This window comes from Recurvomyces mirabilis (genome assembly GCF_035927965.1).
Source record: "Recurvomyces mirabilis strain CCFEE 5264 chromosome Unknown scaffold_22, whole genome shotgun sequence".
NCBI classification, from domain to species: domain Eukaryota; kingdom Fungi; phylum Ascomycota; class Dothideomycetes; order Mycosphaerellales; family Teratosphaeriaceae; genus Recurvomyces; species Recurvomyces mirabilis.
The window spans coordinates 450,720-478,220 of NW_027041956.1; the positions used below are offsets into that span (position 1 = coordinate 450,720).

Consider the following 27,501-nt stretch of genomic DNA (forward strand, 5'->3'; position numbering starts at 1 on the left):
GATGAGCTGTCGTCCGATCTGTAACCTCTGCTGAAGCTTCAGGGGTGGTGAGTCAGCCCGCCATCTGATCGTCTCCAAGCTCCTTGCCCATCCCGAATCGCCACGGAACTCTCCAGCAATGATTTGTGCGACACGAGACTAGCTTCGGGTTTATAGAAGACGGCCGTATGCCGTGCCGTTTGAACCTGCAACATCAAGCAAAGACGCAACGCCGTACATATTGGAAATCGTCCTTTGCAGATCACATCCACCGTGGCTCGTCACTTCCTAGAGTCTTCGGCATATGGTCCCAACCAGGCTTCGCGCCCTCCACTGTGGCAGAATGGCGGAGAGCCCTCATCTTGCCAAAGCCAGACTGCTGCTCCTCAAAGTATATATCGGGCACGTCGGAGTCATCGGGTGGGATGCCGTGGGCGCCCGTCTGTATGCTAGGCATGATCTGTCCGAGACTGCGGAGATAGTGCATGGTACCTGCCAGACTTACATCTATACGCCAGCTGCCGCCTTCCTTCGCCCTCTTATACACTGCACATGCAATTCCAGTGGCTAGGAAGTATCCGCTTGCATGATCCAAAGCTTGAGCGGGTAGGGGTCTGGCATGCTCGCCTTGGCCAAAGTGCTCGGCTTCTGAAACATTCATGCCCGAGCAGGTCTGGACAAGGCTGTCAAAACCACGACGATCTGCCCATGGACCTGAGGTGCCGAAAGCAGTAAGACTCGCATAGATGATGCTTGGGTTGATGGCGGCTAGTGCCTCGGGCCCGAAGCCTCTTGATGACAAAGACTCGGGGCGGTACGATTGCAAAAAGACGTCGCAGTCTTTGATCAGCTTCATCAGCTCGTTGCAATCCTTTCCATTATGCAGGTCAAGCTGTATGGTGCGTTTCCCACGCGTGGTATCCTTGTCGAGCTCCGGAAGATCTGGCAAGGTTGGTGAAGTCACCCAAAGCACATCCGCACCATGAGCCGCAAGTGTTCTTCCAGCTACAGGTGCGGCGAGCACCCGACTTAGTTCAAGCACGCGAAGGCCTCGCAGGCACCGGTCATCGCTCCGGAGCATGTGGGCTGGCAACCCTTTTGGACCTTCTCCCGCAATTCTGATGACAGATATGGGTAGATCAGGTAATGCTTGGGCTTGAGGCAACGAGTCCCACTCGCCGTACGACCGCAGGGCATAAATGGCGAGCTTGTTCTCGTATGCTGATTGCTCGAGATCAAGCTTCGCCCACTTAACCACTCGCTCAGCAACTTGTTCCCTGGTCGCCGTGTTCTCGAGACCGAGTAGCTTCAGCGTTCCATTACGATGATTTGAGAAAGAATCATGGATGCGGACATAGCCATCAGAAGTACGATGTAGTCCTCCGATTGGCGCCTGAAGAGGACCACCATCATATCCTGCTATAGTGTATAGTCGCTCGCTCTTGAGCTCGATACAGGCATGCTCCAATGGCACTGTCACTTTCCTCGGAAGAGATGACTCAGGCCTCCGTAGGCTATCAACGAGTGCGGCAGAAAGAGCAGACAGAGCAATAGATGCCTGTGCTAGGTGGTCGACTTTGTACGAGGACACATATCCTGACCCACGACCCGTCAACTCAAGTACTGACAGTGCATTTTGTGGCAAGCCAAGATGCTGCCAGATTTGGCTCACGGTGTCCAGAGGCTCAATCGAGGATCGATCTATGATACGCTGAGACATGCTGATTGTTTTCGTGTCGTAAGCTTCTACAGACCAAGACCTAGCTGTAGTTCCCTTCAACTTCTGAAGTGTCGGAACGCAGTAGTCTTTGCTGGCGTCAACACATCCAGGACATAAATGTAAGATAGAGCTGCTTCGCCGATGTCGGTGGACGCAGTTGACACCGCCATTCGGACAAATCCTACACTGGAACACTCGAGTTATCACACATCAGTTGTTCCAGATTGGAAAATCGTGGTTGGCAGATGCTCTTTTGTGTGCGCTGGTCTCAATGGTCGACCACTGAGCTCGGGACCCATAGAATTTATTTCCGACGTGCCATACATTGTACTCTAACCTTGGCATCGTGTTTTCGCACCCTCTTGCTACTAAAGGCCACCATTATACGAGCTTGCCTACAGGGCAAACGCTGGCAGCACACGTTGTATGATGTGCTGGCTATAACATCAGTCGGTACAACGGCCCATCGTTGTGGCTTAGCCGAGTGTGGAGTCGACATCTGGTATCGGTTTATGGCCATACCCTGTTGAGGCTCACTAGTGCCTGCCATAGAGCAGTATCTTGCTCGCCTTTGGGTGGCCTAGGAAACACTGGCTCATCTGCACGATAGCCTTGCAGTGGCACAAGATCAGGCTCGCAAAGCTTACCATAGCCATCCCAATCTTCGTCCTTCAGACCGCCAACCTTTCCAGGCAACTCGCCAGTCTGGAAATACTGTCTGATAGCTCTTCCACTGCACATCGATACGCTGCCGTAAGTGCAATGGCCTTCCGAGTCCTGATGAAGTACGCCCGCTCCTTCGAAACCAGACGCCATTAGGTATGCATTATACAACGGTGTGACAGGGTCGATCGTGTTGCCGGCGAATAGGATTGGATGCGCAGTCGTGTTGTGAAAATTGCCTTCGTACCTCCAGTGTGGACGAGCGTGCCATGCTGTACAAGGCAGCTGGATAGCCGCCCAAGCTGCTCCGATCAATCGACTTTGCGCCGTAATGCGGTCGGCATAGTCTTTGAACTCTGCTTTCGACTGATTGAGTCGATCTCCTGGACCGTCACTACACGCAATGGCATATGTGCCGTCCCAATTCATCGAGCCACCGGGCGTTGAGGTCTCGAAGCAAGCAGGACTGTATGGCCCGCCTTGCTCGCACTGCTTGTTCAGTGGCTCGCCTAGACCGGCTGGAAGCTGCTCGCGGGCCCAATTTGCAAGTGAGGTGCCGTTGCGCGTGCCAAGGTCACGAAGGATATGTGCTGTAAGCGGAAAGTACTTGAGCGGGTTGTAGACGATGTCTCGAATCAAGCGAGCAAGATCATTAGCTGTTACAATTGCTGGACCTGCACCTGACACTTCTGGCACCTCGATCGGATCGTTCTTTAGGTCCTGGACGGTGCTTATAATGTTGGCTGCAATGACAGCTGGCCCATCTTCATGCCATATGGGACAATTGCCGTTCCCACCTTGCCAGCAGTAGTCCGCAAGCTTTACAAGAGTTGTGTCTGTGTCACGCAGGTTTGTCGACCAGCCACCTGCCATGTAGTCATGACTGTCTGCTACACCATCAAGTACTGCTCTATGAATACGGTCGGCGTACATCGTCGAAAGCGTCGCCCCAAGGACAGATCCGTACGAGAAGCCCTACCAAACATGTCAGTCTGAACCCGTCGATGTCTCACAGACGGATCAATCTATCGCACTTACCCAGTACTGCAGTAGCTCCATGTCCTTGTGCCAAGCTGTGCGTTCAATCACTTCTTCCTTTTGCTCGGTGGTGGAGGTACGGTCAAGATCCAATAGCCGCTTGGCTTCTTCTGCTCGCCACTCGCCATGTCTCTCGAAGATCTCCACTATGTCTCGTGCCACAGAGGCAGTAGACATGTGCTTAGCGATGCCCTACGAATTTTGATTAGCCAGTGCTTGCCATCATGTATAAAATGTTTGAGAATACTTCTTCGGCCATCCTCTTGCTACAGCCATCTGCCACTGCTCGCTTGCTGGCCCAGACGTTGTCAAAAGAGGTATCCGAACTCCCAATAAAGCCGTGGGCAGTGTCCTTGAGACTATATACTGCTGCTTCAATGCGGTTTGGGAAGCATGTGATTAGTGGTCGAGTATTGTTGATGCCTCGAGGATCGAAGCCAATAATATCGAAGTGCTGTGCCGGTATCAGCGCTCGACGAAGGTGAGCTTGGCGGGGTGGAGACATATGATACCTTTGCGCTAAACTGTTCCGCATCAGGGCCAGCGGAGAGAATGGTACGAACGTCCTTTCCTCCTTTGAGGACCTGGCTGATACCTGAGCCGCCAGGGCCACCTGATGAAGTCAGCTTTACATGCACCTCTCACTGCTTTGCGATAGTAAGTTGGCGACCAAGGACGGACCAGGGTTCAGGACCACAGCACCGCCATATCTTGGGTCTGTCACTGGCACAGTAGCTTCGATCTTGATCACTGCTATCTCTACCGTCCTGTTCGCCTCGGTGGAGCCACCTTGCCAATCCATTGGTACTTGTAGGCGAGCACATTTGAATTCCTGGTAGCAGGATTGCCAGGCAAAGTATTTTTGTGGTTTGACCTTGAGGTCGATTAGCTTATTCTCCCGCAAAAAAGTGTATCGACTTCTAACATCATCCCATCTGAATGCTGTAGCAGGAGAAAGTGTCGTGAATGTAAATTGGTTCTTAAGCCATGCTGACGACTGCAGCAGAGCGCTGGGTAGTGTATCGACGTGCATCCCCGAGGAGGCTCAGTCGTGAGCCTCGGAATTTCGACAGCTGCTTTGAGCAGGGCGTCACTCGAGACTGTGTGAGCACAAAGCTGTGTGCATGCGCACTCCCAATATATATACAGTGGATGCACGATGGAGATCAGAAGAGAGTGCACCTCCGAAATGCCGAACTCCTAATCTCGACCCCGAACTCCGCAATGTGCCATGCACTTCACCCGCTGTCTCTTCATACCTCTTCTCCTCCTCGATTCTCGTGGCACCTTGGGCGGCGCATGCAGTGCGCACCCTCAGATCTCAGCAGGTGCCAGATCTAGATCATCTCGTGCCGGACTTGGTGCCTAGCTTGATGCCAGAATGGGGCATTTGTGTTGATTTCACAATCTACGTCGCAAACGTTCTTTCCGCAACAGAATCAGCCGTCTCAGCACAACAATCGCACAAGCCTACAAGGTCATTCGGGCATCAACGCCTCCACTATCGTCTCTCAACTCAATAATATCAACGCGATCTACGGGGAAGATTAAGATCATGCTACGATTGATATATCCACTTTTTGGCAGCTTCCTACTACTGTTTGCTAGGCTCGTGTGATTAACTGTATCACTTCACAATGCCGCCAGTATGAAAATTTCAGGCGCTCGCAGTAGCCAATCAATGCCATAGTAGCATTCTCGTAGATGGATATCAAAAGAGTGTCAAATCGGTCAAGTCACTAGCCTTCGCATACTGAAATGTCAGCCTGGGTGATAGCAGCAATGACACGGTACATGCACTTACTTTGGCGAGCCATGGCCTCCCAGACCTCGATCTGAGCCGTCATCTCCTCGTTGACACTCATGTTGAGCTCTTCGTTAGCGCGGCTAGTAGCAACCACGCTTGGGGGAGGGAAGCCAATGATAGCGTCGTTGAAGCTAGTCCCCGGGCGATAGGCAGACTCAAACGCACCAGGGCCAATCTCATCTTGTATATTCAAAGACACAGCCTCAAAGTCGTTGCGGTGCTTATTCAGCAAGGCATAGGAGCTTCCCTGCGTCTCCTCGACGATCTGGACGATGTACTCATACATCCGACCGCGAAGAGGTTTCTTGCCTTGAGCGCGTTAGTACAAGTGCTGGAGCGCAGCTTGAGCCGCGAGCGAGGTAACTATACTTGGGTCATCGATGATCCTGTCGATTGTGATATCGGTGATATGCTTGAAGATACTTCGAGCGCAATTGATAGATGTATCTTTGCCCTTGGCAAGCAGTACGATGATATCGGCCTTTTGTTGGAGTTGGGCTTGGAAGCCGGACTGTGGAGGTGGAGTCCACGCCAAGCCTGCCCACTGAGGGTCGAGGCCACCGGCGACGGGTGGGCTAGGTGTACTCGCGACGTTGTCGATGCTGTGGATAAGCGTGCGGCCCCTTGAAGCAGAGCCTTGTGTTGGTGAGGATGCCAACGAGTGCTTTCCATCGTGGTGCGAAGGTTGCTTGAGACATCTTAGAATGTGGGCGAAGATCTACTGCAGTATATACATAATTAGTGATATGATGATGTCTTTGAAGATACTAGATGAAGCTTACAATAATGAAGACTGAGAATCTATTCCCAAGGTTTGCTGCGTACGGTTGTTCTTGGAGGATATGCTTTGTGGTCCGGGGCTGGACACTTTGATGGAGTGGAGGGATTGTTTTCTCGTTGTGCTTGATCTTTGCACTACTGCAAATATATTGAAAGTCTTTATACTCACTCGAAGCCCGTGTTCGTGTCTGCGCTAGTACGGGTCAGGCTAAACGCCATCGATGAATGTTGAGGATGCGCACGTCGAGTCGAGGCTATTGTCGTGTTCTGTGAGCTCTTACGGCCCGGGGATGGTCGTCGATTTCACGTCTTACATGTTTTGCGAGGTGAATGGATCGATTTACAACACCGTAACTTGTTCTTCGACCAAACACAGCGCCGTTAATATTCGACGAAGAGGTGAAGCACGCTTTCCTACTTCTCTGACGACCTGCCACAGTCAAAGTGATATCAGAATTGCACAGCCAACAAGTGCCAAGGGGTAATTACCGGCATCAACTTACACCAGGACGAACATATATCGACAAACATGGCTGCGATCCATGTCTTCGATGATCTCTTTCTCGCCTCGCTGAATAGTGCATTATCCAGGGCGGACGTCAAGACAGCTGGAGTACCGGCAAAAGTCGAGGCATCCATCCGTAAAGTTCTCGATGTGCGCATCTCTTCCGCCGGCGCACATATCAGTCCACTTAAGAGAGAGAGTGCCCTTGAGCTTCTACGTTCGCTGGTGAAGTCCTGGCGTACACTGCTACCAGAGAATGGCTGTCCAACTGATAAGCTGAGCTTGAGCTACACTGCCGTCTGTGCTTCCAACCGGATCACTTGGCACGTGGTGCAGGATGGGAACGACTTACTCGCTTGCTTGACGGGTCCGCTGAAGGCTGAGAATGGGCTTGTTGTCCCAAAACTCGTCGTGGAAGACATCATCATAGCAGCCTGCAGGATGTACCTTATCTTACATCACGCGACCCCTGAGATCGTCGAGGTCGATGAGTCTCAGCAACGGATGCAAGCCGTGAAGCTGACGCCGACTTTATTTGACGAAAATGCCTCGATTTCCAAGTCAGTCAAGCTCCATCAGCTAGGAGATCCGGGATACCTGCCAGCCTATCCGACGTTCAGGGCACCTACGACGATACGACTTAGAAAGCTGCCCAAGGACGGAGTTACTTCAAGCAGTACTCCGCAGCCGGTAGCCATTTCCCCGTCTCCGCCCAAGATCGTCATGGTGGAGGATACAAAAGAAAGCAAGACATCTAACACTCCGTCGAAAGACACTGGCAAAGGCAATTCGACCCATGCTACGGCTGTACCCTGGCTCGAAGACGAGCTCGAGTTCGCCATAACTTTGCTGATCGTGTTCCGTTCAACATCATGGGGTCAGCTCACCGACACACTCAACGAGCATTTCCGCAAGCGCCCTGGTCTCTTAGGTGGTAAGGTGATCCAGCGAGGGAACCGAACCAGGGACAGTGTCCGTCAAAATCATGCCATCAAGTACGTGCACAGCCAGCTTGCACGTCTAGATGAACAGAGCAACCCGCAGAATCCGGCAATCGATATCGATTGGGCTGCAGAATACCAGCGAATGCATGCGGCTGAAAGTTCTGAGGTCGAGTCGAGTAGCGGCGAGGAGGAGGTGAAGCCGAAAGTCAAAGAAAGTGGATGGCTCGCTATCAATTCTTCTAAGAAAATTGACGATGATCAAGACACACTGGAGAATGGGGGCGACCACGATTCAAGCGGCGGAGATCATGATGCTTTGGGCGATATTGATGAGATGATGCGGCGCGATGGCCTCGGCGAACTTGAGCTAACCGAAGATGACTTCATTGCTTGATTCTGTCTGTCACACCCGTGGGTTGGAGATAGCAATTGTTCAGAGCAAAGTAGAGGAGTATTGTGGTGGGAAAGATAAGATAGCGAATGAATGGCGAGTAAAGCTCGAAGAAAGCGGTCTGTGCAAAGCTGTTTCCGGCGGAGGCGCGTCATCGAGTCTAGATAATCAAACAAAGGACCATTGTGTTGATGACACTATAGTGGACAATTACTGCTCTAACTTTATCGAGACACGAGGACTCGTACGGCACGTTGCTGGTCAGCGGCGTTGTATGATACTCGGAACAGGAACAGGGTCCACCTGTATTTCGCCATTCGGAGCTCAACAGCAGACCGTTTCATTTTCATGACGAAAAATGCATCAAAAGCAGTATCTTCATCAAACCAATACAGCAATGCCCCTCCCTGAGCAGTACCTCCTGGTGTTCTCGACCAGTCTCGCCGCAGCGCACTGGTCCCCGTCACTCAGAGGCGATGAAAGATTGTTTGACACATCGCATCTGGTGCTTATGTGCCTCAATCCTCAGCATTCGTGCTCCCTTCCTCCATCAGGCAGTGGCCAGTAACCACTCTGATCTCGATATCACGGTCAACGATAATCCACGAACAGCAGAGACGTGAAATCGGGCGTCTTACTGCCCGGCTCAGTGAGCGGACTGTAGGGTGGCGCTAGAAGGGACTCCCCACCCCAACGACCGGCGGCCTCTAGAGTGTGACTGGAGTGAATGCTAGTGCCAACACGCTCTGTGGTGAGAGTCTTGGGCGCGGCGGGAGCCAAGGTCTTCTCGCGATCGACAGCTGAGGTATGACCAGAGTCGCCGGAGACATTTGCGTGATCGATCGGGCTCGCTACCTGAGAAATTATGGCTGCATCGACCTTCGGTCCTCCGGCGGACATAAAGGCTGGTGCTTTGAGGGGCGCGCTCGAGGCCTTTGCTGCCGGTTCCTTAGCGGCGGCTGCAGGACCAACAGCCTGGCGCTTTGCCACGAGCAGATCTCCTCCATTGTGTTCATCATCAATCTCATCCGCTTTCCGCTTGGTTTTGCTATTCGATGGGCTTGCTGTAGCTGTACTGGTTGCCGTAAAAGTGCTGGCTATCTGACCGACCCCAGCGTTCACCACCGTTGGGGGCCGAACAGGTGGTCTCGTACGAGGCACGAGCCTGCTGCGCAGATTGCTACCAATCCCAGTCCCCGGCTTACGTCTCGAAGCCTGCACCGGCTGGCCTCCATCGCCGTTCTTAGTCGAATCCTGATCGTCGACGCCTTGCAACTGATATGGGAGAGGCTTCCAACCCGATACCGCTGGGCACAGTGGATCGTTCACCCATTCGTCAAACGAGACGTTGGACTCCTTGCGATCCCATTCGCCAAGATAGAGCGATGTGACCAAAAGATCAACGTACTCGGCCAAGTCCTTCCCACTCGTGCTCTTCATGTTCTTCGACAATGGTCCACGTCCTGTCTTCGACAACGCCAGCTTGATCCGCTCTTCCAATCCATGACCTTCCTCTCCGATCTCCAGAAGCAGCTTCTTAACGTTTTCCTCGTCAAAATTCACCCTTCGTGTCTGCAGGTCAGTACGCGATCGGAGGGAGTGGAGTTGCAATGCAGCGCTCATGCCTTCATGGTGTGGCTTGCCTCGCACCGGAGGAGGTTGCGAAGGGAGTCCGTCACGGATGGCGCGCTCGATCGCGGTGTGTACCGTTCGCGTGACATTCCTGAAACGTGCGGCGATGGTGTGAGCAAAGGTAGCCATGTTATCGTAAGGGGTGAACGCGGATCGACGTAGAGACTCTCAGTTTCGTGCTTCAGTTGACGTCGTGGTAGGGTTTCAATTTTGGTCACTGGAGCTCGACTGCTCGATCGACGATTAAGGATGTCTCCACCTGTCGACTGCCTGCCTCAAGCAGCGAGTACTGTGTCTCGCACCAGTCTTGCGTGTCACTTTCGGCAGATGACCACCGAACACTGAACAACAGACTCAGCCACTAGCGTAAGCTCGGACTAAAGCGGGATCCGACAAGAGTAGGCACGACATTCTTGAAACGCTCGAGGTTACATAAGCACAACAACGAGACATACAACCATCTTGACCTCACTTTGAATCCGACCCAGCACTTCAGATCGTTATGGCAGGCAAAAAAGTCAAGGAACAAGGCTGCAAAAACGGCAAAAGTGAGTCTGGTGATGTATAACCCGATTTTTGCGACATCGCTAACCGCGCCTCAGCAGAACACACAGGTCTCTACGAGCGACACAGCGTCCCAGGCTATCTCGACGACAGCGGAAGACCCAGCCGAGTTTACTGCTCAAGAGCTTGCCGATGGCGAACTTCTCTTGCAAGCGATTATAGCCGCAGAATCCGACAACGAGAAGCCTGAAAGTGGAGGGTCTGAGGACAAGGATATCGTTTACGACATGCCATATATCCTCGCTCACATGGATCAGAAATTTCACCACATCGGCGACGGTCGGTACAAGCGCGGTCCCAAGCCGAGGCAGGACGGTGAGGGAAGGAAGGACAAGGAGGCGGGGACCGCAGGCGGTAGCAGGGGGTGAGGCTCAAGAATTGTCGAGGTTCCGAGCTGCAAAGGTGTCTGGTCAAGGGCTAGCTATATGGAAACGAGCGACACTATGAGCGATGAGGCTTGAGCATTGGATGAGACTGCTATGAAAAGTCCACCGCTTTCTTTGGGGCTCTCGGTAACAATAGTTCTCCAATGACCAGTCGGGAGAGACATTGATGTCAAGACGAAGAATGCAGCGACCTTTTCAATCGTTCGATCGATCGTCCACGATTAGGTCACTATAGACTGCCTCTCGGTTGTTGTCCTCGGTTATACTACCTGCTAGACACATGAGCGACATCAGGATCTAGAACGCCAACTAGATGACACATGTTTCCTTCGCGGCACCCACTGATACATTGTTCGGCATGACTGTTGGCAAGCGAGCCCATCGCGGAATAACGGTCAGTGACTGTGATGCCCCTGCTTTTTGTAGTTTTCAGGGGCATCAAGGACAAGCTAGGATGAATGAAACCGGCTAACGCACATCTTGCTCCAACAACAATCACACGTACACACAGCATTATGACACTGACAAGATGAAGTTGATCCCACAGTACGAAGTCTTCTTATGTTGATACCACAAGCTGCGCGCCCTAAGCGTAAGCTCGACGCTACCCTAGACAGTTGATTACCATGATGTTGATGACGCTATGACTCGTTCTAGACAGATTGGTTTCGGGCCGCACAGCATCATGACATGATACCCAGATGCTGATGGAGACAAGCTCGATGTGGCCAACACTCTCAGCGAGCCGGGTGCTAGACTCGAATCTGCCGCTCGCCTCAAGTCTGCCAACCTGCCGTATCATGGCTTCGTTTGCCGTGCTCCACGAGAATGTCAGCCTTGGTACGCTTCGCCGCCGGCTCTGGCATATCTTCTTCCTTCTCAGCATCACCTTGGGCTTCGTCATCAGCAGCAGCATCGTTCTCCTCGGCTGTACGTCGCTTGCGCTTTGTCGAGACTGGACTGGTGCTGTGGATCCTCAAATCGATCTGATTCATGTCGATGCCACTATCGCTGCTTTTACCAGCCTTATCTGCTGATGTAGCTACATCAAGACTGTCGATCAGAGCTTTTGCTGTTTCGGAAATGTCGTCCGCTATAGCTTCGCCCACAACGTCTCTCATTTCCTGGTGCGTCTTCTTGTCCTTCTTGATGAGCTGATTCATATGCTGTTCCATCGCGCACCATTGCCTGATGGTCCGCTTCTTCGTGTTCTTGGCAGACCAGCCATTGAAGGCGATCTCGCGCATGGGAACCGTGACAGCTCTCTTACGATTCGTTGCCTTTCCATTCGTGTCCCAGAAAAGCTCCCAGCACATCAGCTCCTCCGTCGGCTCCCACTTGTCACCTGAGCTCTTCAGACCAGTTGACTTTCTCTCCTTGGCGGAACTATCACCTTCGATCGAGCTCCTGTCCTTGAAGGATCTTCTGCTGCCGATTTGACTGTCCTCTGTCAGCTGGGCGCCGCCAGAAGTCGGTTTTGGCACACGCTGGATTTCGCTAATCTGCCGAGTCATCTCCAGAATGACAGTCTTGAGACCTTTGTCCATCATAGCGAGCTCTGTCTTGGTCTCGTCGGTGACGTAGTGACGAGAAAAACCGCTCTCACTGTCCTCACCGAAGTTGCACTCGTACCAGAAGGTCTCGATGACAGTCTCGCCGATGATTGTGCGGAGCTCGTCGAAGCATGTGTACTCCTGGTACTCGTCGTCGTCACCCTCCTGATTGATTGCTGCCCGTGTGGACTTGACAAGCCCTGTCTTGCGCGGTGGATTGGCCTTGTTGATGTACTCGATGAGACGAACCGAGATACGCTTTAAAGTCTGCCGCATGACGCGCCGTGCGACGATGTTGGCTTCCTCGCTTGATGGCATCATGGGATGCCTCAAGATGTCGTAGAGACGTTCGGCAATATCGAATGCTACCTCCTCAGGGTCGTCGCCGTCGTGAGCCTCAGACGTAAGTGTACGGCGTTCTTCCGCAATATTCGATGCACTCAAATCCACCGACAAGATGGTGTCGGGGTCGTCTACATCTTCCTCCGCGTCCCCTGCAACGGTATCATCATTCCCAGCGTCTGAATCTTCTCTCACAGTCTGTGCAGCATCTACGACTGCGGCCACATTCTCCTGCGGTCTAACAACAGCAGCAGTCTCGGATGCGACAGGCGCAGAGTCTTGCATACCGTGGCGATCAGTGGTGGCTGCAGCTGTAGTCTCTGTGGTCTCACGACGCGACTCGACTTCTTGGTAGCGCGCCATTTGGTATCGATACACGATATCTGTGCCTGTGTCGAACTCCGCCATGTATGATGATCGGATAGTGATGTTGTTGTGGATGTGGGGAATTTATATGTACGTTGGATATAGAAGCATTTGATTGATGTTCTGTTTTCGTGTGGGCAATGGAGCGTATGGTTCAAAGTGGATGCGGAGACGAGCTAATAAAGTCTATCTCAGAAAAGCAGGAACGATGTACTAGCGCGTTTCTGACAGACATGCATGTTTCAAGCGAGACATTCACAAACGAGATCAAGTAACTCTTTGAAGATTTCTAGACGTACATGACTAGTACGAGTCACTATCAGGGTATTGTGTCTCAGTTGCTCTTGTATCAGAGCAAGCAAACCACCAAAATTTGATGGCTAGTGCACTGTCACTGTCGAGAAGACCAAGACGATGACGATGACAACAACGCATTGACTTCTCTGTTCAGCCTGCCCCTTTGCTCGATAGCAACGCAGCCGCACCTGCAGCACATCACCTTGAGTAGTCGTTGGTAATGCTGTCTGTAATTGTAGCCTCTATCGCCATATGTTTCACTCGATGTATGACCTCGCACGTTGTCGACGACCATCTTGAACGATCCCTGCCTTCAAGTCTCTCTCGAAGTGATGGCTTATATTTTCCACAAGCCATCTATTTAACGCCCTTCAGCCTCTTTTTCGACACAAAGCACTAAATCTCATCGCTCGATTCTGATCTCGCCGTCCCTAGACGGTCTGTGAAAGACATAGATCAGACCTTGCTTCCCGCGCGGTGCACCACTATCTGCTGCGTCACCTCCATGAGCAGCTCGAGTATCTCGAGACTGCCACATCTTCCTCTTCAGCTTAAGGATTGGTGTCGTCATCGGCACTGCATTGGAAGGCTTCTCAAGGGTACTCCCTACTGCTGCGTCGCCTACCTTACCAGAGATTGAGGCGTCGTCGCTGGAAGTCTCGACTGTAGCCTCACTTTTGAATCCTGCCTTTTTGTCGTCCTTGCATGGGTGCTTGGGTGCTGGAACATAGTGTCGAAATCTGAACTCCGTTTCTGTTTTCTTCTCCTGATTCAGCTTTACCTTGTCCTCCTTGAAGTACGGTGAGCGTAAAACTAGAAGCTGCCTGTACTGATCCCGGATCGCCACCTGCCAGGCTTCAACCTGGACGCAGAGTCGCTCGCGACCACGCGCGTCCTCTTTCTCAAGAGCTTGCTCAACAATCTCGTCCACACATTCAGATCCAATGCGGATCTGGTTGACCAGGTCCTCGAAATGTTCGCCACCCTCAAACTGCTCCGACCCTTCACGCTTTGTGCTGGAGGCTCCGACAAGATCGAGAAGCGTGATAGCAGTTAGGTACATGATGTCCTCGTGATCTTCTTTGTGTGATGGATCGCAACGGAAGAGAAAGTCGACGACAAAGGCATCTTTGTCTAGGATCGAGTGCTGTTGGAGCTTGCTGATCGACTGGACAATAAGAGCCATAGCAAATTGCACCTTGAAGCCATCACTGATGAGATCCTCCTTTCCGATGAGGACATCAGACAGAGCTGTCTCAATCCGGTAGCCGATGGAATTGTCGTCGCGTCCAGGATCTGAAGTCGTGCCGTTGTCCACAAGTGCGTCGAGACTACGTGCAGCTTCGCCATCCTCGCTGCCGGCGTCTCCAGCATCATCTGCAGAAGTAAGTCTCATTGTCGGACCGACTACATTGACATCGCTACTACCGGCCACCATATTGTCGTCGACTGAGCTTGATGCAGTGCTGTAAGGCATTTTCATTGTGCGCTCAACCGTTGAATCGATTCCTCTGCCCCAACCCGTCAGCGTTCGAAATTTGGACGCCTGCTCACTGTCGGCAATTGCGTCTTGAGACCACAGGTGCCCGCAACCACCTTCTCGTTGTGCTCGTAGCCAGCTCCCAGATGCAAGAGAACATTAGAGATGCCTGAATATCTGTGGTCGATGTTCTACCTTTACTAGGCCTCGAAACTGTGGAGCGGGCAGACTTGGCTTTCGTGCCTTCCTTGTCGAGCGGATGGCAAATCTTGTTGATCACGAGCTCATTGCCAGGACAACACAGGGACGATGAGGTCTAATTACCAAGCCAAACTTCAGAGAATTCATGGAGTGACCTTTGCAAGCGGGTCTTGTGACTTGCAGTTAGAGAGAGGAGGGTCATGATAGGTAGAGTGAATTCAGTTGGCGTCAGGACAAAGCACAGGATCAGGAGAGTTTCTTGGGCAAGTTTCAACGTGGAGTATACACCCTCAACCTAATACTACGACTATCAAGGGCATACTACGAGTCCGCACGAATCAGACGGTGGCGCCGGACTATACCAACGGCCAACAAGGATCTGTATCATTGATAAGGATCGAGTTGATGTCAGTGCTGTTTCGACTTTGCCTACCTTCAGGATCATAAGCAGGACCAACATCATAGCTGGAGTCTCCCATCATTCCATCATCATCCGTGACCTCTCCTCTTTCTCCAAATCCTCCCGCACCTCCTTCTTCCTCTCCTCCTTCCTCAGCGCCTTGACCTCGCTATCCCCTCTTTCATCAACGCCGGACTCCAGATGCCTGCCCAGCTCCACCTTGTTTGACCCAGAGGACGTACTGCCTCTGTTGCCCCTCGCGTTCAGCCTGGTCGAATCGCTTATTGCGATCTTCAGCCTCCGCCTCGTAATCCTTGATGATCAGTGCGATGAAAGCCAGAGTATTACAAGACTTCAACTGCTCGCGTACGGAGCCCGATATATCCCTCCTAGCAAAAATAGCTCTGAGCACACCACCCGCTACCACGGCACCGGCGCCAGATTTGTCCTTGGCTGGGTTGTCGTTGATTCGCTCAAGAGTACGAGGAAGGATCCTGTCGTCGAACTCTGCATCGTTGAGATGATCGCGCTGTGTGTATACATTAGCTGGTGAGCACTAGAGTCAGATGTGAAGGTCCACTTACAGTTTGTCACCTCGGGTCAACGTAAGTGCTGCTCTCAAGACTCTGCTCGTAGTCAAGATCTTACTTCGCCATCATCAACGCGGTGAGGCTGTTTACCATATCAGTCGCAACCTTATAAGCTGGCTATACTATTGTCATGTTTGATATACCGAGTCTAGCGAATACTCGGTCGATGCCGTTCCTGACGATGAATGTGGAGTTGGCTGCATCCTCCAACGCAGCGTCAGGGAAGGCGATAGCGATCAGACGCGTTTGTCGCTTGGTCAGTGTGGTCGCCATGGTATATAGTGGTAGTCTATCCAGTAATGATGTGTATAAAGACGTATTTGCAGCTGTAGCGTGCCAAATGTATTGTTGATTGATGTGGAAAGGAAAGTCTTGGCGTTGCGAAGCGGAGAGGTGTCGCACGAGTCAGTCGTGGTACATACATGATTGTAGGAGGGCGACTTGTCGGCGTATGTCGGTGCAAGCCACTCGCAGTTCATGTCGAGCACAGTACTATTCGATTTTATACCACACGCGGCGGACATATACAGTTTCCCACCATGCTTTCTGCGTAAGACGGCCGTCGCGTACTCAAAAAAGCATTTCAGACCATCGACAAGTCAACAGAGATGTCAGAAAACCCTTCAACGCATGTCTCGACCACTTGAAGCACAATTATGGGTAGATGTTTCAACATCAGTTGACTAACAAAGGCCCAATTTGCCGAGGACGACGCCAAACAGGGACACACCACAAAGACATAAAGAAAGTACTCCCAGGAGCCGATATGCGAGGCAGCCAGATCCGAGAGGACATGATAGTCCCTCGGGCGGCATGAGCAGTCAGAGAGTACAACAATGCAATGTGCAAGATGCCGTGTCGTGGTCGTGCGATCAAACACCGGAAGGATGGCAAAGTCTCGCACATCAAAGACACTCGCCCGTACATCTCAGCTACATGACCAGCACCAACCCCGAGCGGCGTATTCGTCCCCGAAAGCACTCGAATTCTTGGCATAGCAATGCAATTCTCTGCTCCCGAACATTATCTATACGCTGGCACATAGTATGCTTCCTACGACGATCAGCAGACTAAATCTGCCAGAGCATGCCGCCATACTAGCATTCTGAGAAGGAGCAGGCAGGCATCAAGGACTCTACCAAAATTGAATTCAATGCTTGGCCAAACAGATGCAGACATGATCGCGGGCTCGGTGCTCATCGCGGCAACATGCTTGGAACGAGGTATCACTCCTCCGCGAATCTGGATCAGTGATCATCAGACATACCATAAGCCTCGGGATCATGCTCAGTCTATGTGGGCATGAAGCACACCACCACGAAGTCATCATCCGAAGCATGGCCTGCTTGAAAAGCATGAGTGATCATCGCGGGTCCTGAAGCTCATCGCGGCCTGAAGTATACGGGGTGGCGAAAAGCACGCGCTGGAAAGCCGGGTCTATTAACCAGCAAACTCGAGATCATCGTTCGTAGTTGGCGCTTTGCTTCGTCTGGGAGAGACGTACACGGCTACAAGCGATCAAGCAAAAAACGGAAAAAACCAAGAGAGATAGAGGATCTACGGGCATGCCAACTGCGCACGGCATTTCTGGACGTTGGGCAGGCTACCAGCGGGCACATCCTGTGCTCACCGCGAGCACTGGACTGCTAGCGATCTGAGCCGTGTCCAAAGGACGGACATGGATGGCTGGAAAAGATGTGACTATGCGGGCACGCTCTATGCTCGCCGTATATCTGGCGACCGGCATGCTGCGATGGCTTGGCATGGTTTGATCGGGGGAGGAAGAAACGGGCTGAATGTATGCGGGCATGTTGAATACTCGCCGCAATGATCCACCCCAATGTGTGCATCCGATTAGTCTTACCAATCCTGACCAGATATCGACCGTTCAGTTGGAGGTGGTGCTGCTGTCGAGACTCAGTAGTGACAGCCTCCGCCACTTCATTCATAGAAGACCAAGTGAGGACATCCAGGATCTCCAACAACGCCAGGTCCTTGCAAAACTTCCAGTAAAACCGGTGAGCCGAACGAATGGGCCATAGTGCTCTCCATCCGCGAGACCCCGATGACACCGAAACGGATGAGCGGCTGGTTCCAGTCCCATGGAAAGGATGAGTGGGCGTCAAGCTCTTCACTATCAATCCTGATGGGACGGCGGAGTCAAAGCTGCTCCAAGGTCTACAAGATGATCAGCGAGTAAGGAGCGCTCTGCTTCCTCTCGCGTCCATTCGGATTGACGCAGGCCAGCCAATCTTGCCATACCAGCCGATGCGTCCAGCACTGCTCAATCTTCATCGAGGAGATATGCGGGCACAAGAGCTCTCCGCTGCCTGCATCTCGGTTCTTTAGTGTCCGTCGAGGACGGATGGGGCGGAAGCCCTGGCCATCATCAGCTGAGACAGATCACGAACAGACGGAGCAGAAGCTCACGCGCTCAGCTCATCTCAACGCCAAAGTAGCGGAGCGCTAGCGCGGCCGTCATGGCACTGCGCGGATCTCGCGGAGACGTTGCGGCTTCTCGCTCATCGCCGGCACATGCTCCATCGCGGCAGTGAGCCATCAGTATAGCGGTAGTGAGTGGGCGGTAATGCTCGCCGCGCTCTGAAGTGACGGTCTCGGTGAGAGGGTAGAGGTGATGAGGGGAAGGGGAGTTTGTTTGCCTTGCCCTGCTCAGTGCGGAGACCTTGCCACCTCCCTCGACTCTGACGGAAGGGACTAGATAGGTGGAGCGAGATGTTATGAGAAGCAGAAGAAAGGCCAAGACAGGCTGGAAAGTCAGGGCCCGTGAGCGACCGATGGAATCAGGTAGATGATGACGTCCGATGCTATCGCTATGCATGCTGTGCGTGGACAGCATGCGATGATGGGGAAGAATAATGATGATGCTGTGTCGTATGATAGAGATGCAGTCGACTTTCACTTCACTCCACTTCAACTCTACTTCAACTCCACTCCACGCTCCTGCCCGCTCGGAAGCAGAAACGCCGAACATGGAAAGCGCGAACGCCGCTTGTTTGACGGACCAACCCGGCACTAAGATCGCGTCCTCCACGATCGCGTCTTCCCAAGCGTCAGAGGATCACGAAAGTACAGTAGCATTGAGCATTGAACATTGTACAGCTCCACCTACTAATAACTCCAACATCCCGATGTACACACAATAATATGCATGTGCACTCCCGACTACCTACACCCCGAGAATGTACCTCCCACGCGCCCAGATCGCCCAGCTCTACACTCATCTTCTACGCAGCATCCACCCTTCCTCACCTCCGCTGCTAGTCCTCACAGCCTTGAGTGTAGACGCCCTCTGCGGCGTGCGTATACTCACAGCACTTCTCAAGCGAGACTTCATTCCGCATAAAGTGCAGCCGGTAGGCGGCTACTCGGATCTCCAACGCGTGGGTGAGGAACAGGTGCAAAGGTTGAGGAGAGACAATGGCGGTGAGGGAGGTGTTGTAGTATGTGTAGGCTGTGGGGGTGGAGTGGATTTAGCTGAGATGCTCGGGCTGGGTGGAGAGGATGGAGTCGAGGTTTGGGTGGTGGATTCGCATCGAGGGTGGAACTTGGAGAATGTTTTTTCCGTTCCTTCCAATAGTGATGGCGGAGAGGATCTGCGGAGAGTCGGTGTAAAGGAAGGACGCGTTTTGGAAGGTTATAGATCGGGCAAGGGCGGCGTTATTGTGTGGGACGAGGGTGATGTTGAAACCGATCTCAGTACTGAGAAGGAAGCATGGTTTGCTTTGCAGAGTATGCCTGAGATTACAGAGGATGATCTGTTGGCTATGGAGAACGGTGGCGATGCGGAGGAGAATGACGAGCAAGCAGAAGCGGGCGACGAAGATGAAGGACTCTCAAGCAGCCAGACACGAAAGCGAAAAGCATCTTCCCAAGACTCTGACGCCGGAAGTGAAGCAGGAAGCGACGATGACCGACCACGCCAACGTCGAAGAAGCAATAGCAGTACACCCATCCCATCATCCCAGCCGACCTCAGCACAACCAACATTTCCCATCGAAGCCATCCCCTCCTCGCCACCCAAGCAACCATCCCAACGTCATCTCCGCCGGCAGCTTCTGAAACTCCGCCGAAAACACGAAACCACGATAGAGAGATACTATGACCAAGGAACCTGGACCGGCGAGCCCGTAAGCAGTATCTTCTACTCCCTCGCCTCTGAATTAGGCAGGGAAGACAACGAACTCCTCTGGCTCGCTATCGTGGGTGTGGAGAGTGTGGAGATGAGTCCCTACACCACGACTGGACCTAGTGCTGGAAGTGGCAGAAGGACACTAAGCAGAATGGAGCAGATCAAATCCGTGCTCCGAGACGAAGTACGCCGTCTCAATCCCGTCCCCGAGACTGATCTGCGCCGAAGTCAGCACGTGGGTGAAGGTGACATTCCTACCTCTGCTAGAAGTCCAACGGATACTTCAATCCGCCTGTCACCCGAACCTCGTTTCCTACTCATCCGCCACTGGAGTCTCTACGACAGCATGCTCCATTCACCCTACCTCTCCACCCGACTACATGTCTGGAACGAGCAGGGTCGAAAACGCCTCAACAAGCTTCTGGCGAAGATGGGCATCAGTCTCGCGGAAGCCGGAAAAGGCTACTTGCATCTTGACGTGGAGGTCAAACGAAGCTTAAGGTCGAAAGTTCTGAAGTTCGCCGAACAGTATAACCTCGAAGGTCTGGTCCCAGCTAATGACTCAGGTGGTGTTGGGTGGGAGGGGCGAAGAGGATGGGGGTTTGTGCGAAGTTGGGGGTGGAGAGGCACGCTCAGTGCGGTGGATGTCGCGATCGTGGTGGGAGCTATCCTTGAAGTCGGCACGTCTGCAGATGCGAGTGGACAGACGTTGAATCTAGGACATCGCGACAGCGGCGCTCCAGACCAGAGCTACAGTCGCCGTGCCGCGCATCTACCTTCGCCGCCGCACTCCTCAGACTCTGGCATGGCTGACTCAGACACCATCGACTCACGAAACGCGAGTGGCCACGATATTCCCGACTGGACGACCCGCCGCTTCTTCGCCGCTTACGACGCTCTGTCACCTACCACCACAACCTCAAACAATATAAACCACACGCCGCAGGGCCTACCAGCTTTGCTGCACCAGATCCCTCTCGCACAAAGCCTGGCCAGGGCTATCCTCCGCACAGGCAGCGCCCTGATTGCCAAGAAACAGATCCGACACCTTCGCTCCTTCCGCCTCGGCGTGGTAAAGGAAGGCCCAGACGTCTCCACTTTCACTCACCCAGGTGCGCTGGTCAAACTCGCTGCGTGGGTCTCTGAAGCCGTGGCCGTGCTGGAAGCAGAAAAGGGCGTGAAAGCGAAACCGGCTGAACAGGCGCTGGTACTAGGTGCCTTGGATGAAGGGAGGGGGGTTTATATCGTTGTGGGCTTAGGGGGAGGGGTAGGGGGCGTGGGTGGCAAGGGTTTCAGGACGAAAGCTGAGCAGAGGGCTAGGGAGGAGGGGAAAGTCAGGAAGGCGGAGGAAAGGAAGCGGAAAGGGGTGAGGAAGGCTGAAGTAAGGGAGGAGCGGAGGAGGTTGAGGAGGGAGAGGGACGAAGCGAATGGTCTACTGAATTCTGATGACGAGGACGAGGAGCATGAAGCGCAGGATACCGAGTCTGAAGCCTCGTCCTCTGGTTCTGACACCGGTAACGACTCCGACACGGACTCGGACTCAGCATCCGACAACGAAGACCCCCAGCAAATTTCCGCCAAGCGAAAACGAGGCGGCAGGAACAAATTCGGTCAAGCTTTTCAGTCGGTTATTGCGGAGACTGGGGCCAGGGTCAGGATAGATAGTTTTGAGCACTGTGTTGTTGAGGTGCGGAAGGAAGATTTGTCGGGGTTTTTGGAGGGGTTGAGTTTGAAGGGTGTGGTGGGTTAAGGGAGAGAGGGACATGACCTTCGCCGTCACGCAGTGCGGTGTGAAGATGAGCCGCACGTCGGAGGCGATGGCTGAGATATGGCTAATGCAATGGATATGGCTAAGCACAGCAATGGCGTTGGGGCCTGGCAAGAAGTGTTAGTTTGGATATTTAGAAGGATAACGTTCGCAATGCTTGTACAGTCCGTCCAAATCCATCCATCCTTGCTCACTTCGCCTACTACAGCAGACCCTGTACTACCCACTTCAGGCCGCCTGCTACACACATCCCGATCCAGCTATTAAGCAACCAGAATAGGTCACATTGTCAAGTGAGAACATTGAGACTTCTTTCACTGAGGCATGATGCTTTGTTCCCTGACAAAGCCGGCCAGTAACTATGGACTTGTTCGCGGACTGTGTATACTACCCCTACGAAGCCCACCAGTCAAGCAAACTCCTTCATCAAACCAGAACATACTGCATCAAGACTACCGACACCAATTCCCACACCAAAACCAAGATCCCACATCAAAATATGTACACCCCCGTCACCCTCCTAACCCTCGCAACCCTCACCCTCTCCGCCTCCCTCCCAAACTCCACCACCTTCCTCTCCCCCCGCCACGCCCCACGCGGCACAGTAACCTACTGCTCCTCCCCCACCATCTGCGGCACCATCAAAATCACCGATGACGCCTGCCACACTTTCGGCGCCGGGGTGTCGTACACCCAACTCACCGTCTCCGCGGGCCTGCAATGCCACCTCTTCGTCTATCAGAATTGCGATACGGATTTTGCGGGTACGAGTCGCAAGGGCCATTTGCCGCATGTTAGGGGTAGTATTGATACGGCGACTGATGCGAGGGCGAAGAAGGCGGGGGTGGGGAATGTGGGGAGTTTTTTTTGTATGAATGGTTAGGAAAGGGTAGTTTTGGGGATGGGGTGTGGAAGTGGATGGGGATGGGGATGGATATGTATTTGGGGAGAGTGGCGGCGGATGGACGAGCTGGACTTGTCTTTGTTGGGGCTGCTTGGTGCTGGTACTGGATATGTATCACGTCGAATTGATGATGTTTCTGTGTCTGCTGTCATCGTAAGTCCGCCATCCATTCCCGGCGATACCTTATTTGACTAGTCGATGACGTCTTACCTTCTGGGCTCGCCTCACAGCCAGGTCAACCTGTATCGTTCGAGCTGTGTTGACCCAAGCCAACCTAGAACTCAGCTCTGCCGCTTGAGTCGAGACGGCGTCAACAATCATGATAACTCGCGACAGCAGGATCCGTGCTTGAACCCAGGCTGCCGAAGACTACTAGTATGCTTGTCTCGATTCGTGTAGGTACGACGAAGAGTGGTGTGGTTGCAGCCAAGAGGTGTCGTCGGCAGAGCGGTTCGACCCGTCGATTTCGTCGGCTCAGCTGATCTCAAATCGGCAATGTTGACGATGTTGAAGGCTACTGTTGATGGTCTCGGAAATGATGACCGTGTAGTATGGAGAAGCCAAGGCTAAACCATGGCGAAGCGCTCGGGCATTTGAAAGGTACAGTACATAGCTGGAAGTAGGCAGCTAGATATGACCCGAGCCTCGCCTCCAAACAAACATCATCCTCACCAACGCCGGACTAAGCGAGTTTCGGTCTCACAATGCATCAAGTAGACGAGCAAAGCCGCTCAGGCACTTCCCAGCCACAGTCTCGTCCTCGCATTCTGCACATTGGTGGTCCGATCAAGCACAACCCAGAGCTCTACGACCAAATAGCTGAAGAATTCAACCTCATCCGACCTGAGTTGGCAGAACTGGAACGCAATGCTTTCATGCAGAGTCTCAAGGATCGACGATGGGGTGACTTCGACGCCATCATGCGACCTTTCTGGAATACTGGTGGCGAGATGGGTCAATGGGATCGAGAGCTGATTCCGTTATTGCCGAGTAGCGTGAAGGTATTTGCTAGTGCTGGAGCAGGTTACAATTGGGCTGATGTCGAAGTGCTGGCCGAATAGCGACAAAGTCCTGGTCGACGCAACACTGCTGAAGAGACTCAAGAAGGGCTCCAGATTAGTCAACATCGCTCGTGGCGGACTCGTCGACGAGAAAGCGTTGGTCGATGCTCTCGAGAGTGGTCATATTTTCGCAGCAGGTCTGGACGTTCATGCCAATGAACCGCATATTCATCCCAGACTAGCTGGCAACTCGACCTGCGAATGATGCCTCTCATGATGTTGATCTGTAAGCTACCAATACCACCATCATCTGGTTTTAGAACTAATACCGTCCAGACGTCCTGAATTATCTTGATCGTAACAACTTGGCGACTGCACGATTGGGCAGCTTCGAAAAGGACATCGGCCTGCATGGCACACAATACAACACCGTCATCAGTGAGTGAACTGACCTCGGGTCCAACGTCCTTCCAATTTTTAACGTCTCCCAGATCTGTTCTTCGTCGGCTACATCCTTACACAGATTCCAACCAACATGATCTTGGACAAGGTACGGCCTTCACTCTTCTTGCCTGCGGTGATGGTCTGCTGGGCTACTGTCTCAGCTGCCACCGGTGCAGTCCACAGCTACAGCGGAATACTCGCATTACGCTTCATACTCGGGTTCGTTGAGGCTCCGTTTTTTCCCGGAGCATTGTTTTTGTTTTCCTCATGGTACACTAAGAAAGAGCTCGCTGTCCGAATATCGGTCCTATACGCTGCCGGGCAGATGACTGGGGCTTTCGGAGGACTCCTGGGAAGCGCAATCATGTCCGGGATGAACGGCGTGGCAGGACTGCCTGCTTGGCGCTGGCTGTTCATCATTGAAGGTGTGGCGACGGTACCAGTCGCGGTGGCGGCCATGTTCATCCTGCCAGATTACCCGTCGACAACGAAGTGGCTATCCGAGCAAGAGCGCAACCTTGCAATTCTCCGTGTCGCTGAGGAGGCCAATGTCGAGGATCGACATAGCGACACATCTGCGTTCGGAGGACTCAAGATGGCCTTCACCGATCCGATATTGTACATCATCTGGATGATGCAGCTTGGCCTCAACACTGCCGCAGCTTTTACCAATCTCTTCCGACGATGGTCAAAACTCTTGGCTACGGTACAAGCAAGACTCTCTTGTTGTCTGCGCCGCCATATGTCTTCGCCGCCATCTTGGGTATCTGCAACTCCTTTCACTCGGACAAGACTAGAGAGCGGTATTTGCACGTGGTATGGCCGCAAATATTCTGCTCCATAGGTTTCATCATTTCTGCGGTCGCACTCAAAACAGCTGCTCGCTATACCTCGACCTTCATGATGATGAGTATCTACGGATCCTTCGGCTGCATCCTTTCGTGGGTCTCAACTTCTCTACCTCGACCGTCCGCGAAGCGTGCCGGGGCGTATGCTGTGGTCAATGCCGACTCAAACTTTGCTTCGATCTATGCCAGCTACTTCTACCCAGCGGAACAGGGACCAAGATACTGGCAAGCGAATGTCGCCAACGTGGCCTTCTCTATGGCTTGTATTGGAATGGCTTTACTGCTACGATTCGTCCTTCAGCGTTGTAATCGCCTGCTAGATCGAGCTGCTGAGTCTGCTGACCCTACTGAGGCTGAGCAGGTCGCGTCAAAGTGGCAGATCAGCCCCGATTACAGCTACACTCTATGAATCGGAGAATCCTTTGGATTTGGTGAAAAGGACGCGCAAATGACCTGCTGCCGGACAATTAATTCAGTAGCCGCACATAGACTAATGTGCTCAATTTCCATCGCTAGTGATCTCACATACGTGAGTGCTATAGTGATGTGTCAGTCCCACGATGCGTAAAACAACGAGCGAGGAGTAGATGTGCAACTACCATACCCAGCCTATCCACACATCCGGGCGGAGACCCTGCCGAGGTCCGACTTTAAATCGTCTCCAGGCCATACCAATCACAATCTCATCAACACCAGCACAGCAGATGATACCAGGAATTCGCACGATCCTCAAAGTATGGCAGACCAATGTCCAGTCGTGGTCCTGTTCGGCTACGAGGCCAGCCCGTTCACGTGGAAGGTCCGACACGTCCTCCGCATCAAACACATTCCATATACATTCATCACAGTCCCGAGCATGATGCCCAGGCCACTACTCAAGGACACTTTCGGCCTCACATATCGCAAAATACCTGTACTGGTCATTGGCAAAGAACTCTACTGCGATACTGCCATCATCATCGAAGCACTGGAGCATTTCTTTCCAGAGGATGAAGGCTACCAAAGTATATATCCTCGCGCAGCTGATGGACGGAATTACCGATCTATGACCCGAGGCTTTGCTTCATACTGGACGGATCGACCGCTGTTCCGTGCCACGACTGGACTGATTCCGGCGAGTGTGTGGCGAACTTCTTTTGGGGAGGACCGGGCTGGTCTGATAGGACACAAGCTCGATCCTGATAAATTGGAGAAGAAGGTGCCAGAGAACACTTCGAGGCTAGATATGCAGCTGTCGTTACTAGAGCCACTATTTGATCAGAATGACACGCCCTGGATCTTCAGCACAAATGCACCTTCGCTGGCTGATATATCGCTCTACTATCAGCTCTCGTGGGGATTAGGTATCAGCAAAGGGCACTACATTGGCGATTTGACGGCCGGCGGGACGGCCGATACTGATGCCCCGGGTGCGGAGATGGTCTTCAACGGCCAGCGATATCCTGGCATATACGCTTGGTTCAAGACATTTGAACGATATTTTGATAACCTGCCGTCAGTCGAGAACAAAGACCCTGACTTCGGCAAAGTGATCAAGCAGATCAAATCCTCCCGAAGCCTTGGTCGAAAATCGTTGCTGCTTCCGACACCAAGATCGTCACATGCTGAGCTTGACAAGAAATGCGGTCTAGAAGAGGGCGCACTGATCAGCGTGGCGCCTGATGATACTGGTCGCGGAGATCCTTCCGTCGGTACTTTGGTCGCATTATCGCCGGAGGAGATTGTCGTCAAACCAAGACCACTCGAGAACGCTGCAGAGGTCGAGGTGAAGATGCATTTTCCACGGCTGGGCTTTACTATCAGGCGTGTGGACAATGCAAAGCTGTAAGCTCAAGCTAGAGTATCACGACGTGAGATGTGTGCCACAACAGTCGAAGCGCATCCACATCACGTGCTGCAGGGCATCTCTCGCTTGTCGTCTTACTTTTGGTCTGGCTTGTTTGCTCGTCGCCACAATTCTCAACCTGGAAACGGACATCACAACTCCGACCCTACTGATAGCTTTCGCTCTCGCTTCGTGGAACACCACTTGTTCGATAGTTACAGTCTATGCTAATCAATTTTGACACAAGTGTAGCTGTCCGGCACAGAACACCAGTCAATACTCTCGATGCATACATCGCTGCTTAAGTGTCGGCGGGATACACAATAGCAATGCTCGACATCGTACTACCTGAGATGTCATCGACTCTCGGAGTCTGGGCCAACATCTCCGCTTTCGTCGGACTAGTTTGGAAGGCGACGCGGAATACAACAGCTACACCGTCTAGTGTTCCAGCAGAGTTCTGGTACTCATCCGCCGACGATCTACATCGATCCCCAGTACGACTGAACTGCTGAGAACTAGCTGCTGGTCTTTATAACAACTACTATGTCTTGCATCTCGATTGGGATCCACGCGTTGCCCCTTGTCGTTCGATATGGAGCATCACTCGACAAGCTCAACGCTATGGTGATCTGTAATCGGGTGCAGCTCTTGGCCTGATATTACGCTTTGGGTCGTACGACGTTTACTTGTGCGATTTTAGCTGCCGTTCTTCGAGATCTCTACTGCTGCTTTATCATCCAATCTGAGCATTATATTGTGTCGTAAAACGACGATGTAACACGACCACGTATCTTCTGCTTCTATCGTTGCCTTACTTCGGACTCTCAACGTTGCATGTACGTCGGCATAGCACGGGTCGCAGAGAACCTGTGCCTTCCACTTCTGTCGGCACAAAGCTTGTGAATTTGCAACGCTTTGAC

At 52.7% G+C, this 27,501-nt stretch overlaps 12 protein-coding genes across 12 annotated transcripts; 5 read left to right on the top strand and 7 right to left on the bottom strand.

Moving 5' to 3' along the window:
• Nucleotides 1–241: 241 nt before the first annotated feature.
• LTS14_007871 (uncharacterized protein) lies at nt 242–1,699 on the bottom strand (the record flags this gene model as incomplete). Its single annotated transcript, XM_064840560.1, has 1 exon — nt 242–1,699. The coding sequence occupies one exon, from the start codon at nt 1,697–1,699 to the stop codon at nt 242–244; it is 1,458 nt and encodes a 485-aa protein (XP_064692010.1).
• Nucleotides 1,700–2,209: 510 nt separating this feature from the next.
• Nucleotides 2,210–3,577, bottom strand: LTS14_007872 (uncharacterized protein; the record flags this gene model as incomplete). Its single annotated transcript, XM_064840561.1, has 2 exons — nt 2,210–3,337; nt 3,401–3,577. 2 exons carry the CDS (start codon nt 3,575–3,577, stop codon nt 2,210–2,212), a joined length of 1,305 nt encoding a protein of 434 aa, XP_064692011.1.
• A 1,562-nt stretch (nt 3,578–5,139) lies between these two features.
• LTS14_007873 (uncharacterized protein) lies at nt 5,140–6,206 on the bottom strand (the record flags this gene model as incomplete). Its single annotated transcript, XM_064840562.1, has 4 exons — nt 5,140–5,153; nt 5,205–5,516; nt 5,577–5,905; nt 6,157–6,206. The coding sequence occupies 4 exons, from the start codon at nt 6,204–6,206 to the stop codon at nt 5,140–5,142; spliced, it is 705 nt and encodes a 234-aa protein (XP_064692012.1).
• Nucleotides 6,207–6,516: 310 nt separating this feature from the next.
• LTS14_007874 (uncharacterized protein) lies at nt 6,517–7,830 on the top strand (the record flags this gene model as incomplete). Its single annotated transcript, XM_064840563.1, has 1 exon — nt 6,517–7,830. One exon carries the CDS (start codon nt 6,517–6,519, stop codon nt 7,828–7,830), a length of 1,314 nt encoding a protein of 437 aa, XP_064692013.1.
• Nucleotides 7,831–8,418: 588 nt separating this feature from the next.
• On the bottom strand, nt 8,419–9,588 carry LTS14_007875 (uncharacterized protein; the record flags this gene model as incomplete). The annotated part of the gene is made up of 1 exon (XM_064840564.1): nt 8,419–9,588. The coding sequence occupies one exon, from the start codon at nt 9,586–9,588 to the stop codon at nt 8,419–8,421; it is 1,170 nt and encodes a 389-aa protein (XP_064692014.1).
• A 373-nt stretch (nt 9,589–9,961) lies between these two features.
• On the top strand, nt 9,962–10,391 carry LTS14_007876 (uncharacterized protein; the record flags this gene model as incomplete). The annotated part of the gene is made up of 2 exons (XM_064840565.1): nt 9,962–10,007; nt 10,093–10,391. The coding sequence occupies 2 exons, from the start codon at nt 9,962–9,964 to the stop codon at nt 10,389–10,391; spliced, it is 345 nt and encodes a 114-aa protein (XP_064692015.1).
• Nucleotides 10,392–11,185: 794 nt separating this feature from the next.
• LTS14_007877 (uncharacterized protein) lies at nt 11,186–12,712 on the bottom strand (the record flags this gene model as incomplete). Its single annotated transcript, XM_064840566.1, has 1 exon — nt 11,186–12,712. The coding sequence occupies one exon, from the start codon at nt 12,710–12,712 to the stop codon at nt 11,186–11,188; it is 1,527 nt and encodes a 508-aa protein (XP_064692016.1).
• A 658-nt stretch (nt 12,713–13,370) lies between these two features.
• LTS14_007878 (uncharacterized protein) lies at nt 13,371–14,444 on the bottom strand (the record flags this gene model as incomplete). Its single annotated transcript, XM_064840567.1, has 1 exon — nt 13,371–14,444. One exon carries the CDS (start codon nt 14,442–14,444, stop codon nt 13,371–13,373), a length of 1,074 nt encoding a protein of 357 aa, XP_064692017.1.
• A 682-nt stretch (nt 14,445–15,126) lies between these two features.
• LTS14_007879 (uncharacterized protein) lies at nt 15,127–15,911 on the bottom strand (the record flags this gene model as incomplete). The annotated part of the gene is made up of 3 exons (XM_064840568.1): nt 15,127–15,253; nt 15,291–15,577; nt 15,798–15,911. 3 exons carry the CDS (start codon nt 15,909–15,911, stop codon nt 15,127–15,129), a joined length of 528 nt encoding a protein of 175 aa, XP_064692018.1.
• Nucleotides 15,912–18,838: 2,927 nt separating this feature from the next.
• On the top strand, nt 18,839–21,538 carry CDC45 (DNA replication initiation factor cdc45; the record flags this gene model as incomplete). Its single annotated transcript, XM_064840569.1, has 1 exon — nt 18,839–21,538. The coding sequence occupies one exon, from the start codon at nt 18,839–18,841 to the stop codon at nt 21,536–21,538; it is 2,700 nt and encodes an 899-aa protein (XP_064692019.1).
• A 1,626-nt stretch (nt 21,539–23,164) lies between these two features.
• On the top strand, nt 23,165–25,162 carry LTS14_007881 (uncharacterized protein; the record flags this gene model as incomplete). Its single annotated transcript, XM_064840570.1, is given in 5 exon segments — nt 23,165–23,461; nt 23,508–23,658; nt 23,798–23,899; nt 23,953–24,611; nt 24,623–25,162. 5 exon segments carry the CDS (start codon nt 23,165–23,167, stop codon nt 25,160–25,162), a joined length of 1,749 nt encoding a protein of 582 aa, XP_064692020.1.
• Nucleotides 25,163–25,489: 327 nt separating this feature from the next.
• On the top strand, nt 25,490–26,581 carry LTS14_007882 (uncharacterized protein; the record flags this gene model as incomplete). Its single annotated transcript, XM_064840571.1, is given in 2 exon segments — nt 25,490–25,757; nt 25,776–26,581. 2 exon segments carry the CDS (start codon nt 25,490–25,492, stop codon nt 26,579–26,581), a joined length of 1,074 nt encoding a protein of 357 aa, XP_064692021.1.
• Between the last annotated feature and the right edge of the window lie 920 nt (nt 26,582–27,501).